Below are 16,483 nucleotides of genomic sequence, written 5' to 3'. Positions count from 1 at the left end.
CCCAGCTACTCGGGAGGCTGAGGCAGGAGAATGGCGTAAACCGGGGAGGGGCGGGCGCAGTGAGCTGAGATCAAGCCATGCACTCAGCCTAGAGGCGACAGCGAGACTCCGTCTCAAAACAAAAAAAAAAAAGAGAGAAGGTCGGGCATGGTGGCTCACACCAGCAGTTTGGGAGGCTGAGGCAGGAGGATCACTTGAGCCCAGGCGTTCAAGACCATCCTGGGCAACACAGTGAAACCACATCTCTGCAAAAAATATAAGACATTAGCCGGGCACTGTGGTGCAAGCCTGTGGTCCCAACTACTCAGGAGGCTGAGGTGGAAGGATCACTTGAGCTCAGGACTTCAAGGTTGCAGTGAGCTACGATCGCACCACTGCACTCCAGCCTGGGCAACTCAGCAAGACCCTGTCTCAAAAAAGAGAAACAAATCAACACACACAGGGAAGGAAGCAAGCCACCCAGGCTGCGGCCCAGAACCAAGAAACAGTTACAGCATTCTATCGCCATCTTGTGGCCATCTTCAATATTGCACACTCAAGGCTTTCAAAGCCCCACTGCTCAGGTAGGTTTCTGTCCATCCTGGGCTTCCAGGCTCTGTGCTGCTTCAGGTCTTCACATCCCAACTACTGGCCTGGACATCCTCCGAGAAAGTGACTTCAGCTCCAACTTCTCGGAGCCAACCAGGCCCCCCATGGCCCCCGGGCCCTTTCCTGGCCATGATCCTGTACACTCCCTTCTCCCTGCTGGCAGCCACAGGGTCCCCAGTTCTCCTGATTCTGCAGCCTGGGCCCCATATGAGCAACTTCTCTCTTGCCCTGCATGGCCCCTGGGACTCCTTGCTTCTTCAGCTCTCCTCTTTGTTTCCCAGTGACCCCCCAAGAAGGGTTGCTGTTGCTGGGCCCTCACCCCCGCGTAACCCTCCCCAGCAGCTGCCCACAGCCCGCCCGCTTCAGCACTCCCACGGCCACTGCCAGCTGAACTGAGCCTCTCTTCAGGGCCCCCCTCCACCACCCTCTGTCCTGTTGGGCGATGTCCAGCGGCTCGCAGCAGCCGCAACCTCTCTTCTGCCAGTGTGAACTCTCCTAGCGCCCAAGCTTCACACCCCTTAGCGCTGGACACACGCCCTCCGGAGGGGCTGCCCCAGCCGCCTCCAGTTCTAGCTTTATTTTGCTTTTGCTCTGAAGAGCTCCACGTTACCGTGTTCCACTATCCTCCTTCAGCTCCTGCACCCAGCACTCTGGGTGGGGGCTGTCCTTTCAAAGGCCACTGAACAGGTCCCAAACAAGGGTCTGTCTTCTCTGGCTTGCTGACTTGTGCAGGTTGCTCCCCTTGCATGTCCTTCCCTGGCCAAGCTCTCCATCCTAATTCCTCCTGCTGCTGCAACTGGCCCTGTTTCTCTGCTCATCTGCCCCTGTCCCCTGGCCTGGGCCCTGGGGGCAAAAGCTCTTAGCACAGAGCCTGGTGTTCAGAGGTACCCCATAAATGTTGTCTGAATGAATGAATAAAGGAATGAAATAAGGAAGGAACCAGCTTTTCTGTTCTTTCTTTCTTTTTTTAAATAGGTCTCAGTCTCGCTCTATTGCCCAGGCTGGGGTGTAGTGGTGTGATCATAGCTCACTGCAACCTTGAACTCCTGGTCTCAAGCGATCCTCCAGCATCAGCCTCGCAAAGTGCTGGGATTACAGGCATGCACCACTGCGCCCAGCCAGGAGTCAGCTTTTGATGCTGTTATATGTTCTGTTTTACTGGTTGTGTTTTCTTCACTTTTTTTTTTTTTTTTTTAAAGTTAGGAGTGCAAGGTTGTGTTTTCTGATTTATTTCTGCTCTTATCTCTTTGTTTCTAGATTCTTTTTTTTCCTTGTATTCTTTTCCCCCTCCATTAAGAACCTAATTTATATGCTGCAGTTATTTAATTTTTTAAATAACAAAAGTATTTAAAACTATGAAATCCTTCTAAATACAATTTGGGGCGCCTTAATGTAATGTACAGGATTCATTTTACTTTACTTTTTTGACACAGGGTCTCGCCCAGGCTGGCGTTCAGTGGCGTGAACATGGCTCATTGCAGCCTTGACCTCCCAGGCTCAAGCAGTCCTCCCACCTCAGCCTCTGGAGTAGCTGGAACTACAGGCGAGTGCCAACATGCCCAGCTAATTAAAAAAAAAAAAAAGTGTAAAGACAGGGTCTCCGTATGTTGCCCAGGCTGGTCTCGAACTCCTGGACTCAAGTGATCCTTCTGCCTTGGCCTCCCCAAGTGTTGGGATTAAGTGTGAGTCACCACACCTGGCTCCAACAAAATGTTTTAAAAGCTGGTACTTTGTCTCTGTGTCTGGACATACCCCCACCCTCGCAGGCCAGACAGGGCGGGGACAACCTTGGGGAGGGGCATGTGGGACCCATGGGCTGGCCTGGCTGGGTCTGAGTTGACTGAGGAGCCAGGCGCTTGGAATCTGCAAATAGGAATAGAGTTGGGACTGAAAGTGGAAAATGAGTCACTGGAGATCAGGGTGCACAGGAGGCCACAGTGGTTGAGGTTGAGGGTAGGTGTCAGCAGTAAGAACCCAGGGCCACTGAGTCTCAGCCAGGCTGCACACTGGAGTCACCCAGGGGAAGCCAACCCAAGATGACAACAGGTCCGGGGGGCTCCGGCACTGGAATGGTGTTTAAAAGAATCCCCTCTTCCCCCCAGGTGCTCCCTTTTGCAGTTAGGATGGAACACCGCTGCCCACGGCTCACCACAAGATCAGTGGGGGTCTATGGGCTTTTCCTGCCTGGCATCCCACCCAGCTCTTCCTCCTTCCCTGCAATCTCCACCCCTACCCAGCCAGTGCTCCAGTGTGGCCACCCGATCATCTGCATTTTCCTTTAAAAATAATTCCATTTGGGGCCCCCAAAGCAATACATGTTCACTGTAGCACATCCCGAAAACAGAGAAAAGCACAAAGGAGAAAACAGATGTTTTCTGTTTTTTTCCCGAATGATTTACAGCAATCTGCAGTGGTTTTCAGCCTCTGCAGGTTCCCAAACCTGACTTGGCTCCTGCTCTTCTGTCTTCAGTGTGAGCATCTGTTCCGGCAGGACTGAGTGATTCTTCAGACTCCTCCAGCTTTGTCTCTTTTGTAGCCAAACATTTATTGAGCACTTACTGTATGCTGGGCACTACATGAGGCCACAGGGACCCAAAGGTCTCAGCAAAACCTCGTGGAGCCTTCAGGCCAGTCTAGGAGGAGGAGGAGGCCTGAGACCCTCCAGCGGGTCGTTTTAAAGGCCCTTGTGCGTGGACCCCGTATGACTTTTTTTTCTTCTTTCCTGGAGATTCATGTGTTGGTCTTTGTGATGGCTGAGGTTTGGTTTCAGACAATTTTTCTAGGCTTTCCTGGCATTTTAGGGAGGCTGTGACTGTGTCCTCTGCCACTTTTCCATACTTCGTCCCCCAAAATATCTCAAGAAAAGTAAAGTCACCCTTTCTCCTTTAACCCTTTAGTACATTTGGATGTGCCGTCTCCGCCCAGCGTGATGACGTCGTAACCTGGGGCCCTGTCTGCCCCTTTCTTTTTCTTTTTTTTTTTTTTTTTTTTTTGAGACGGAGTCTCGCTCTGTCGCCCAGGCTGCAGTGCAGTGACCGGATCGCAGCTCACTGCAAGCTCCGCCTCCCGGGTTTACGCCATTCTCCTGCCTCAGCCTCCCGAGTAGCTGGGACCACAGGCGCCCGCTACCTCGCCCGGCTAGTTTTTTGTATTTTTTAGTAGAGACGGGGTTTCACCGTGTTCGCCAGGATGGTCTCGATCTCCTGACCTCGTGATCCGCCCGTCTCGGCCTCCCAAAGTGCTGGGATTACAGGCTTGAGCCACCGCGCCCGGCCGTGCCCCTTTCTATACTTGGCATGAGGTCGCCTGACTCTCACCCCTCATGGGCACAGGCAGGGCAGTCACAGAGTGGGAGGGACAGTTCTGGATGGAAAGCTGTCTTCGCTGCTCAGCCCCATTCCTGCTGCTCTCTTCAGAGCTGTAAGAACTGGGCCAAATGGTGCCCACACCTTCCAAGTCAACCTCAGATGAACTCAGGGTCAAGAGGGGAGCTACCTCCCATGCTAAGCTGAGGGTTCTGTCTCTGGCAACCTGAATCATCCACTCACACAGAGTCCGAGTTAAATTAACCCCGCATTCAGTGAGGGCCGGCCACCTGCGCAGTCTTGTGGGGGCTACAAAAACGCGTGAGACTCGGCCTTCACCCTCAGTCACGGCCCAGACTAGGGAGCAGCACACGCATGTTCAGTGTGGTCAGGGTTTTCAGGGGCTTTGAGAAGAGAGAGGGGAATCCAGGAAGACTTCCTGGAGGAGATGGCAACTGAACTTGGGTTTAAGGGAAGGGAAGAGATAAGGAGAGAAGGACATTCCCTGCTGTGGGACACTGGGCAGGGCATGGCAGAACCCAGGGGCCCCCGGGGGTGCATGGGCGGGGAACCCCAGACAGCAAGCAGCAGATTCAGACTGGGGGGAAGGGAGCACTTTGAGGGTACTGCCTGTCATGTGACTTGAGGAGATCCTGGGTATGCCTGGATGGCAGTCTGGGTGCTGGAGCAGGATGGGGGTACATGGGTGGGCAATGGGAGAAAAGGCAGGAAAGGCCAGTGAGGGCCCCTCTGGGCTCTTGGGCAGCACCAGGGCCAGGCACCCTGGAGAATGAAGGTCACAATGGTCCCGAGATGGGGCTTCTGGAGGCGACTTTCGAGAACCGAATGAGGACTGGAAAGTCTGGAGACGAGGGAGCGCATTGTCCCCAGTGGAAGCGCAGGACAGTTTCCCTCAGCTGTGGTACAGGACAGAGGCCCTGGGTCGCCTGTGAGTTATTTCCCCAAGGCCTCTAACCAGGCCATTGTGGTGGGTGAGGGTCCAGAGACCCTCTTCCACTACAAGCTCCACATGCCTAAGCAGGGAGAGGCCGGACTTTTAATTTAACCCAGATCATTTGCCATCAAGAGGGAGATCCTGAGATGTTCTCTTCCTTCCCTCCCTCCTGTGTTCCAGAGAGCTCTGCCCTTGTCCCCACGGCCACAGGGGAGCCACTGTCTGTCCTTTCCTCGATGAGAGGAGGTGCTCCGGGGCACAGCTGAGTCTTCTCCACTTCTGTGCACGGTCTGGCACGCAGGGGCACTCAAAGGAGGCTTGATGCAGAGAGGCAGGGTCTACACATGCATCTCTTTTAACCCAACCGTCCATTTCCATCCTGACAGGATGCGGTGCTGCACCCACAGGCTTGTTCAGGGGCAGGGGGGCTCCTGCATCGAAGCCTGGGCCAGGGTAGGTGGCAGGGTTTGAGGCAAGGTGCCCACATGCACTGGTGGCCACCCTCCCTCCACACGGCCCAGGCTCAGGCCCAAGTGATAAGAAATTCAACGGTGTGGAGAGCGCCTGCGTGGGGGTGGCAAGCTGACACACAGGCCCAGGGTTTCAGAAAGCCCCTTAGCTCCCCGAGGCCCAGTGCCCAGAAGGCCCAGCACATCTGCAGCCTCAGAGTGAGCCGTGGTCCTCTGCAGCCCCAGCCTCCTCTTCACCCTTCCCCAGCTCTGCTGGGTGGTGGGAAGGGGGTCCTGGGCTGAACTGTGTACCCCACAAATTCATATGTTGAAGCCCTAACCCCCCGTACCTTAGAATGTGACTCTATTTGGAGACAGGGCCTTTAGAGAGGTGATTAAGTGAAATATGAGGTCATCAGGCTGGGCCCTAAGCAATGGCGTTCTTTTCTTTCTTTCTTTTTTCTTTTCTTGTTTTGAGATGGAGTCTCACTCTGTCGCGCAGACTGGAGTGCAATGGCACTATCTCAGCTCACTGCAACCTCTGCCTCCCGGGTTCAAGCGGTTCTCCTGCCTCAACCTCCTGAGTAGCTGGGATTACAGGCATGCGCTACCACCACGCCCAGCTAATTTTTGTATTTTTAGTAGAGACGAGGTTCCACCCTGTTGCTCAGGCTGGTCTCAAACTCCTGACCTCATGATCCGCCCGCCTCGGCCTCCCAAAATGTTGGGATTACAGGCATGAGCCATCACGCCCAGCCGCCATGGTGTTCTTATAAGATGAGCGTGTGCAGAGCCACCAGGAGCACACACAGAGAGAAGACCCCGGCGGCGCAGGGCGGAGGTGGCTACGCACCGCCACAGAGAGGCCTTGGAAGATACCCACCGCCCACATCTGGCTGGTGAGGAGGCACACTGCTGCTCTTTCACTGCGGTGCTTTGTATGTCAGCCTAACGCACCCAGATGAGGGGCACAGGGATAGGAGCAGAGAAAGGGGTCCAGGCCAGGCCCCTGGAAGTCCGTGCTTCTCCACCGTTAGGAAGCTGGAGAGCTCGCGAGCACCCACTTGCCCCCAGAAGAATCAGCTGATGAAAACAGAACCCCCAATCTTCCCAGAATCCAGAGGAACCCAACCTAAGCAGATGGCCCATAAGTGGAGATGCCCACCTACGGGTGGCAGCGTGTTCTACCCAGAAGGAAGGTGGGGAGCCGCTGTGGGTGCCCTATGAGAGCTTCCGGCCGTGGAGACACAGCCCTGCCATCTCTGTCCGATTAACAGGGGCTGAAGGGGCAAGAGAAGAGCCAGAACGTGCTCTCGCCTGAGGAGAGCACTCTCAGTGTAGTGGAGAGCCCAATAAAGAACTGAATTTCCTTGAAGAGGGTCTGGACGGGACCAGGGTGTTATGCGCGGGTGGTAGCCGAGCCCAGGTGCGGGGAGCCCCATACCTCCAGACGCAGCCGCGCACCTCCACGCGCAGCCCCATGGCTCCATGCTCAGCCCCATGGCTCCACGTTCAGCCGCGTACCTCCACGTGCAGCCCTACCCCTCCAGGCGCAGCCCTACCCCTCCAGGCGCAGCCCCCCACATCTCCACGCGCAGCCAGCCTCTCTTACCTTCCCGCCTCCCGGCTGGTGCTTCAGGTTCTCGGTGGAGCCGATCTTGGACTTGACGTTCTTCAGGTCTGGCATGGGCACGGGGGCTGTCTGCAGGCGGCTCTTGGCGGAAGACGGCGACTTAGGTGGAGTACGGACCACCGCCACCTTCTTGGGCTCCCGGGCTGGAGGGGTTGGAAGGGACGGGGTCCGGGAGCGGCTGCCGGGAGTGCCCGGGGAGCCGGGGCTACTGTAGCCACTGCGATCCCCTGATTTTGGAGGTTCACCTGGGGAGGAAGGAAGGAAGGGAGTGAAGCCAGGACTCAGGTGGGGGTCAGAAAAGGCCCTGGGGGCTGCCTGTCCCGCCGGTCCATTCCCAGGCTCACCACTGGGTTAGGCAGGTGGAAGCCAGGTTGGAAGCGCAGCTACAGCAGCAGGAGGCGGCCGCCCTGGAGAAGCATCTCCTCCTCCCTGCCTTTTTGCTTAGGGACAGAGACACCCCTTTCCCAGGAAAGCAATGGAAAACCATCAACCACTATACAACACCAGCTCCCAGAGAGGTGGCCAACTCGGCCCCTCGGTCTTTGGGTCAAGAGATGGGCTCCAACAAGCTGTGTGGTCTCAGACAAGTCACTTCTCCTCTCTGAGCTCAGAGGCCTTAATTTGAAAATGGATATAATTATAATCTCTGCAGCCAGGGTGGCTCCAGGAGGTGGTAGATATGCTTTGCCAATCTCTAGTGCAATTCTTTAGGGCCTTTATCCTAAATAAGGGTGACACAGTGACGGGACCCAGCTGTGCCCTCAAGCCTGGACGCTTCTGACCCTTTCTCCACAGGGTGAATGTTCAGCTGTTCGGCTAGTTCAGGGCTCCTGCCAGCTCCCTGGCTCCTCTGTGGGATCTGGGCTCCAGAACAGGATGCCTGCTCCATACCTGCTTGTCCCTAACTGTCCACATGAGCCATGCCACTTCATGCTGCTGTGCCCTGCCATACAGTTCCCCACCTGCCATGCATAGCAGTAAGTGCACCTTTCCAACACCCCAGAAGCTGCTGGGGGGTCTCCTCTCCACGCAGATGCTGTCCCTTCCTCCTCTGGGTGTCCTTTACCCCCAAACTTGCTTCTGTTACTGCACTTCCCAGGTCCCTGTTACACTTCAACACTCTGCTATTCTGTCTCATGGGTCCATGTTTTCCGAAGTCTGGCCCACGGAACCCTGCATCAGAATCTCTGGAGCTTTCAAGGAGGAAAGTAGGACTTGTAAAGTGCAAATTTCTGGGCCCCACTGAGAGTGGATAGAGCAGAATCTCTAGGGGTGGGGCCTGAAAAGCTCATTTTTCTCAAGCTCCCCAAAGACTGAAGTCTGAGAACTGCAGGCCTCACTCTGTGCCCAGGTGCGCTTTGCTCCCCTGCAGTCTGAGAACTTAGCTTTCCTGCTGGTCTGGAAGCTTCCTACAGGAATGCCCCTGCCGCTGCCCCAGGCATTCGCTGTAACACATACCTGCTAGCCAGAGCTGGAGAAGGGCAGCTCTTTGTTTGAAGCACCCATGTAGCCAATGGGCAGCTTGGTCAGCGACGAATAAGCACTAGTTTTGTTGTTGTTGTTGTTGTTGTTTTGTTTTGTTTTATTTTGAGATGGAGTCTCGCTCTGTCACCCAGGCTGGAGTGCAGTGGCGTGATCTCGGCTCACTGCAAGCTCCGCCTCCTGGGTTCAAGCGATTCTCCTGCCTCAGCCTCCCGTGGCTGGGAGGAGAATCCTGGGAATCCTGGGATTACAGGAATGCAGTGCCATGCCTGGCTAATTTTTGTATTTTTAGTAGAGACTTATTTTAGTAGAGACTGTATTTTTGTATTTTTAGTAGAGACTTCTTTTTTTTTGAGACAGAGTCTCGCTTTGTTGCCCAGGCTGGAGTGCAGTGGCACAATCTCAGCTCACTGCAAGCTCCGCCTCCCGGGTTTACGCCATTCTCTTGCCTCAGCCTCCCAAGTAGCTGGGACTACAGGCGCCCACCACGTCGCCTAGCTAGTTTTTTTGTATTTTTTTTAGTAGAGATGGGGTTTCACCGTGTTAGCCAGGATGGTCTCGATCTCCTGACCTCGTGATCCGCCCATCTCGGCCTCCCAAAGTGCTGGGATAACAGGCTTGAGCCACCGCGCCCGGCCTCCATGTCTCTTTTTTAAATAACGTTTTTTATGGAGACGGGGTCTGACTATGTTACGCAGGCTGGTCTTGAACTTCTGGCCTCAAGCAATTCTCCCACCTCAGCCTCCCAAAGTGCCAGGATTATAGACATTAGCCACCGTGCCCTGCTGATTTCCATGTCTTGGATGTTCCTGAAGTAGTCAAGCTTTGTGGTAATAGAACACACGAAGCCTCTTCTTTTCCACATAAGGAAACAACAGATGGGGCCTCGGCCTCCAGGGCCTCCAGGCTCAGCCTCTCTGCCTCCTGAGATCTCCCATCCTCCTGCTTCCCTGACTTCAGAGACCCAGGGTGACCAATGGGCTTGGTGGTGGTGGCTCCAAATCCTTTTCATGCCTCTTACTTGCAGAGAGGTCTTGGGCAAGTCACCTGACCTCCCTAAGCCTATGTCTTCAGCTGAAAAATAGGGAGACAGCCATGCATGGTGGTTCATGCCTGTAATGCCATTGTCCCTGAAGTCAAGGAGAGCACACAGGATTAGAAAGACCATCGGACAAACACAGCTGCACAAAATCTGGGGAAGAGAATTCGGACTGCTCCATCTTCAGGCTGTGAACCCTGTGTGAACCCTGCATTGCAGAAAAGGGTCCTGTCGGCTCTAGGAACACAAGCCAGTGAACAGCCACACATGCAAAGGGAGGCTGCTCCCAGTGAAGCAGGCTCCTGAGTACCTCTCTCAGATTTGGGCTCTGCAGGGGGTGGTTTTCTCTGCACTTGCTTGGTCGCTTAAAGAGAAAAATCCACAAAAACCTCATTATCATCAGGTTTAAACGGGGCCTTAATGAGTTCTTCACATGGCAGGCACCCACGGCCGGCCCAGCAGAGGCCCCATTCTGAAACAAGGTGGAGGAGGCCCAAGGGGGAGGGTCTCTCCACATGCAGGCAGCCACCGAAGAGCAGGTAAGACCCAAAGGGAAATGCATGACCTTGTTTCAGGTTGTTACAAAGTGTGAGTCCCCTGTAATCCCAGCACTTTGGGAGGCCGAGGTGGGCGGATCACTTGAGGTCAGGAGTTCGAGACCAGCCTGGTCAACATGGTGAAACCCTGTCTTTACTAAAAATACAAAAATTAGCAGGGCTTGGTGGCCTGTGCTTATAGTCCTAGCTACTCAGGAGGCTGAGGCAGGAGAATTGCTTGAACCTGGGAAGAAGAGGTTGCAGTGAGCCAAGATCATGCCGTTGCACTCCAGCCTGGGGGACACAGTGGGCGACACAAAAAAACAACAACAAAAAACAGCGTGTGAGTCAACTGGCCCCATGTTAAGTGAAAAAAACAGCAGGATCCAAACCCTACCTAAAATCCTGTCAAAATTCTGGGAATTATCCCTGGATCACCATGTATATGAGAAAAACACCAGGCCAGAAAACACGAAGCGAAAAGACAAAAACAATGGGCCTTAGTGAACGGCCATCCTTGGGGCTGCCACCGCACCACATGTGTGTGTGAAATGCCACTGCAAAGACAGGCAGCAGGTGACAGGCAGGCTCTGGGCAGCTCCCTCAGGCCAGGGAGAAGTAGAGTCACCAAGATCCAGGCCAGGCTTTGGCCACAGCCTGCAGCAAGAGCCATAGGCTGCCTGCACACTGCCAAGGAGCAAGTGCAGGTCAGACACCCCTACGTGGTGCAGGGTCTAAACCCAATGGTGGAACACTTCACTGGGGCAATGGGAGAGAGAAGTGCTCAGGCAGGCTGTCCCTAATCCCCAAAGAGGATGACTGTTTTCTTCGTTTTTTTGTTTGTTTGTTTGTTTTGAGACGGAGTCTCACTCTGTCGCCCAGGCTGGAGTGCAGTGGTGGATCTTGGCTCACGGCAAGCTCCGCCTCCCGGGTTCACGCCATTCTCCTGCCTCAGCCTCCTGAGTAGCTGGGACTACAGGTGCCCACCACCAAGCCTGGCTAATTTTTTGTATTTTTAGTAGACAGGGTTTCACTGAGTTAGCCAGGATGGTCTTGACCTCCTGACCTTGTGATCCGCCCGCCTCGGACTCCCAAAGTGCTGGGATTACAGGCTTGAGCCACTGTGCCCGGCCTGTTTGTTTTGTTTGTTTTCGAGAAAGAGTCTCACACTTTTGTTGCTCAGGCTGGAGTGCAATGGCATGATCTCGGCTCGCTGCAACCTCCGCCTCCCGGGTTCAAGCGATTCTCCTGCCTCAGCTTCCTGAGTAGCTGGGATTACAGGCATCTGCTACCACGCCCAGCTAACTTTTTTGTATTTTTAGTAGAGACAGGGTTTCGCCATGTTGGCCAGGCTGGTCTCGAACTCCTGACCTCAGGTGATCCACCCTCCTCGGCCTCCAAAGTGCTGGGATTACAGGCGTGAGCCACCGCGCCCAGCCGTGACTGTTCTTAATAGCACCCCGGCTGCAAAATAACTAGATGGATGCCTTACTGGGTACTCAAAACTGACTGGGTTTTACTCACAGGAGCCCAGGGCAATGGGCCCAGCCTGCGACTGCTCAGCTAAGACCCTCAGGTTTTGCAGCAGACTCCTAACGTCCCCAGCAAGTTAAGCTGCCTGGGGGTTGAGCCCTAAGTGACGTCACCCATTGTGACCTATCCAGGCTGCTGCTCTGTCTCCAGAGACATTTGTCTCCGGTCGCATTTGGGGACTGCAAACACACCATGCTGGGGCTGCCTCTGTGGAACCCTGGACTTGGGCCAGAGAGGCTCCAAGAGCTGCCATTTAGTAGCCATATGACCACATTTTCCTCAGGCTTAAAATGAGCTGGTTAGACTCAGTCAATCAAACTCTCAGAGGCTCGATTTCTTTCTTTTTTTTTCCTTTTTCTATATATTTTTTTTATCATGCTGCAGAATCAGCCTCAATTTCTTCACTGATAAAAAGTGAGGATTCAGGCTGGCAGTGGTGGCTCACGCCTGTAATCCCAGCACTATGGGAGGTCAAGGCAAGTGGATCACCTGAGGTCAGGAGTTCGAGACCAGCCTGGCCAACATGGCAAAACCCCGTCTCTATTAAAAATAAAAAAATTAGCCGGGCGTGGTGGCAGGTGCCTGTAATCCCAGCTACTAGGGAGGCTGAGGTAGGAGAACTGCTTAAACCTGGGAGGTGGAGGTTGCAGTGAGCTGAGATCGCGCCACCGCACTCCAGCCTGGGCAACAAGAGCGAAACTCCATCTCAAAAACAAAACAAAACAAAACAAACAAACAAAAACGTGGGGATTCAACATCTGCCTCAGAAATCAGAAGAACTGCAAAGGAAATGAAGACTCCGGTGCTTAGTGAACTGCAAGGTGCTGACCAGCTGCCAGGGGCCATTCACTCTCAGTGGCCTAAGGCCTCCTAAAATGAAGGCTGTACCTCTGAGAGCTTCAGCTTCCTCTAAGATTCAAGAGAACATTCTTCTTACCAGAGCTGGGTGGTGTCTTTGGGGCGGGCGGGGTTTTTGCTGGAATCCTGGTGGCGTTGGCTTGGCCCTTCTGGCCTGGAGGGGCCGCTCCCCGGGGTGTGGCGATCTTCGTTTTCCCATCAGCCCCCTGTAAATGAAACATGGTCGAGGGTTTTTTCACCATTGGGAAAAGTTGCTGCCACCGAGTCAACACCAGCCCCACTCCGCACCTTGACTCAAAACGCGGTTAAGACTGGGGTGACCCTTTGCCTTCTAGATGCCACAAGTGTCTGCTACAATCATGAGGGCTTGCTGGGCACACAAATCCACATCCCCACCCAAACTCCGAGTTCCCTGAGGACATTTCCTCTCAGAGGAACTGTGTGCATTGGTTATCAGCATGAGTTGTGCCAAGGCCAGCAGAGCTTACAGCAATGATCAAGTCACTCTCCACTCCATGTCAATCAATCGGCAGGACATTAGTGCACTATGCATAGGCGGACATCCATTTTCTGACTCTAATTATGGATTTATTTGGCTGATGGTGGTTGGTTCCACCAGAGGCCCTTGGAGACAGTGTTGAACCTGGCCAAGGATGCTAAAGAGAGCTACGTTGTGTTCTTTCATTCTCTCCCATACAACCCTAAGGCGTCAGGAACTCCTTGGGTGTGCTCAGAGCAGGTGAGCACCCGAGGAGGGGAGCACCAGCATCACTGACAAAGCTGGCAGAGTCGGGCATGGCATAGTCTAGGGACTAGGGCAGTCCCTGGGTTCGGCTACCCAGCAGATGACCCTTAGACATAACACAAACTCAAAGAAGAAACTGACATTAACTAAGGACCACAAGCTAGTCCAGGGGGGAGTGGGCTCACAGGGCAGTGTTGCTGTGGCCTGATGCTGTCCTACCCAGATCAGGGCAATCTGGAAGCATTTCTGTTACCAAAATCAGGAATGGGCAAAGGAACCCAATGAGAGTAGCCATTTTGGGTTTGTTTTTAAAAAAAATTTTGCGACAGAGTCTTGCTCTGTCACCCAAGCTGGAGCCCAGTGGCACAATCTTGGTTCACTGCAACCTCTGCTACTGGAGTTCGAGCAATTCTTGTGCCTCAGCCTCCCGAGTAGCTGCAATTACAGGTGCACACCACCATGCTCGGCTAATTTTTGTATTTATAGTAGAGACAGGGTTTCACTATGTTGGCCAGGCTGGTCTCGAACTCCTGACCTCAGGTGATCCACCCTCCTCGGCCTCCCAAAGAGCTGGGATTACAGTGTGAGCCACCGCACCCAGCCTTAGAATAGCAATTTCAAAACCAAGGTCCCACCAGGTGTCTGAGGGGCTGCTGCTATGAGAGCCTGTGGGGTGCTGAAAGGTACGGCCCCCAGCTCTCTTTTCCTCTTTGCCCAGAATTCTAACTATTTACACGGTGCTTCTGTGTCAGAGCTCATTTGAAGAAAGGTCTTTGAGGCTAAAAAAACAAAAAACAAAAAACACCCCATATTTGCAAACCACAGCAGAGCAGCCTGGTTCTTTTCAAAGGTGGTTTCCTTACCTTGAGTTTCATCTCCTTTGCTCCAGAACTGCCAGTTCGGGGAGTGACAGAAGAGACGTATTTAGGAGAGGAAGGTGGCTCTGGGCACACGGCAGGGCTGGAGGGTTGGATCAGAGGGTCTGAGCTACCAGGAGTGGGGTGTTTGGGGCTAAGGCAAGGCCTATTTTTCAAGGTTTTAGCAGAGGAACGTGTGGATGTCTTAAACATAAACATAAATAAAATCAAAATAAAAGTCAGCACACGGAGGAGGAAAACAAACTGAAAAAAGGACAGTAACTAAAAATAAATAAGGCAGGTAATGGTTGAAAGCAGTGATCTCCAGGCTGTTTGAATCAGGTACCCTTAACATCCCATCTGATCAGTAAGAACAGGAAAGTGACCATCCTCCCCAGTCATACTTCTTATATGACCAACTTACTCAACTCACATCTGACAAAGCTTTTAGAAGAGGACATGACAAAGGAATGGAAGTTCTAGTATGTTCTTTCTCCAGCCTGTTAGATGTGACTGTGCCCCTGAATTTGGAGACCACTGGTGTAAGGGTGCTTCACATGAGTAAGTTGACGGAGATCATCAAGGTACATGAATCTTAGGATGTTACTCAAGAAAATGTCGCCAAGTGTGTCACGGGTCTGAAGGGCCTTACTTTCTACTCAATTCCAGGCAAGGGGCTTTTTTGCCTGCCCATTAACCCATGATAGACCACACTGATAGACTCAATCAGGAGTGTGCCCACCCCACATTGGAAAGATTCTATCTTAGGTTATGCCCACCCCCACCACACATGTGCTTTCTGATTAAAGTCTCAAATCAAACTAATATTAACACTATTTGGTGAATCCTAATCTGGCCAATGTTAACTCTTTTTTTGTCATTGTTGGTTTTAGAGACAGGGTCTCCCTCTGTTGCCCTGGCTGGAGTGCAGTGGTGCCATCACGGCTCACTGCAGCCTCTACCTTTTGGGCTCAAGTGATCCTCCCACCTCTGCCTGGCCAATTAAATTTTCGTTTTAGAGATGGGGTCTTGCTATGTTGCCCAGGCTGGTCTAGAACTCTTGGGCTTGGGAGGTCCTCCCACCTTAGCTTCCCAAAGTGCTGGGATTACAGGCATGAGCCACTGTGCCAAGCCTCCAATGTTTTCTCTTTTTCTTTTTTTCAGTTTCCCAGTGTAAACAACACTGCTAACTTTTGAACCCATTCCACATGAGGAAGCAGCCAGAGACACGTGTCTGCATACCTGTCCCTGTGGAGGCGGCGGGGGGTGGGGGGACCTGGAATCGGGATGTGGGATAGATGGTGACTGACACCCACAGTTCATCCTACCCATGGGGGATTTTGATGGGTGGGCATGGCCCCAGAGGAGAAGGGGATGTTTGGAGGGGAAGAAGTAGCGCTCTCAGAAAACAAAGTGGGGAGGCTAAGCCTCGAAGTGTTTCCGAGAGCGAGTCAGCTCAGAGAAGGGTCCTGACCCAGACTTCATTGGGCTTCTTGGGGATGTTATCTTATTGCTTTCCAATTCCCCATGGAAGCGGCCGAGACCCTCTGTGTGGCCAGGCTTGGTAAGGAGAACCCAGGAGATGAAGCAGTAATGGGAGAGGAGGGACACAGGCTGGGGCCCTGGGGCTGATGACAAGAAAGCAAAGCTGGGGTGGGGGTATTGATGACCCCTCCTTCCTCGCTGCACATGGCCCCTCTCCACCAGCAGCACTCCCCACCTGGCCGAGGTCCACAGTAATAGATCTTTCCCCTCCCTAGAATCTAGCCAACTCCAGGGCAGGGATGTCATACCCATGTGTGCTGCATGAATGAATGAACGAATGCATGCATGCATGAGGCTGGTATTCCCTGACCCCTGCCCCCGGCACTAAATGTGCACCATGATTGACAAGCAGCTGTCACTATCACTTCAGGGACCCAAAGGGCAGCTCTCCAAATTCCCGCAGGCCCTTCCGCTGCCTCACTAGGTGAGGCTGGGGAGCCCTGACTCTGCAGGCACTTCCGGGAGCAGCCCCCAACACACCAACACACCACCGAACGCTCAGAGCTATGTGGCAACTGGAGATGCCCTCTGGGCTCCAGGACTGATTAAAATTCAGCTGTTTCAGACAGAATTTATGCTGGAAATTTTAGATACCTTTAAGAAAAATAGGTCTTATCTAGAGCCATGGTGGGATTTTCCAGGAAAAACGCCACTGTGCAATTACGGGAGCATTTTCCCAGACACCAAGTCATTGAGGGAGTAAACGATGAGTGAAGTGAAATACTGAGAAGGATGGGCAAAGATCAGGGTGCAGTTTATGCAGTGAGCAGATGGCTTCATTTACTGTCCTGGGGTTGGTTTTCAAACACAACTTCATTTACTGTCTTGGGGTTGGTTTTCAAACACACCTTCATTTACTGTCAGGGTCTCACTGAAACTACACTAAGAAAGCTGGAATTAGCAGCATGACTTCATGAACCTGCCAACTTCTCTTCCCTGGGGTAAGTATCAAAACTAA

At 53.2% G+C, this 16,483-nt stretch overlaps 2 protein-coding genes across 20 annotated transcripts in view; both read right to left on the bottom strand.

Moving 5' to 3' along the window:
* MAPT (microtubule associated protein tau) overlaps positions 1 to 16,483 on the bottom strand; it is a 130,448-nt gene that overhangs the window by 23,646 nt on the left and 90,319 nt on the right. For 9 of the 19 annotated variants that reach the window (XM_009190918.3, XM_009190917.3, XM_009190919.3 and 6 more), the window contains 2 exons: positions 12,458 to 12,584; positions 6,910 to 7,175 (listed from right to left, as the gene is read on the bottom strand). In XM_009190918.3, the coding sequence (XP_009189182.1) occupies positions 6,910 to 7,175; positions 12,458 to 12,584 (393 nt within the window). Of the gene's footprint in view, positions 1 to 6,909; positions 7,176 to 9,761; positions 9,816 to 12,457; positions 12,585 to 13,986; positions 14,185 to 16,483 lie in introns of all 19 variants that reach the window. The other 10 variants (XM_003913230.4, XM_017950077.3, XM_009190907.3 and 7 more) reach the window with 2 other exon arrangements.
* STH (saitohin) lies at positions 3,787 to 6,779 on the bottom strand. Its single transcript, XM_017950134.3, has 3 exons — positions 6,742 to 6,779; positions 6,467 to 6,559; positions 3,787 to 4,270 (listed from the first exon to the last, which is right to left on the bottom strand). The coding sequence occupies exons 1-3, from the start codon at positions 6,777 to 6,779 to the stop codon at positions 3,874 to 3,876; spliced, it is 528 nt and encodes a 175-aa protein (XP_017805623.1). The 3' UTR covers positions 3,787 to 3,873.

Source organism: Papio anubis, chromosome 17 (assembly GCF_008728515.1).
Source record: "Papio anubis isolate 15944 chromosome 17, Panubis1.0, whole genome shotgun sequence".
Classification (NCBI taxonomy): domain Eukaryota; kingdom Metazoa; phylum Chordata; class Mammalia; order Primates; family Cercopithecidae; genus Papio; species Papio anubis.
This window is presented reverse-complemented; position numbering and strand designations above follow the sequence as displayed.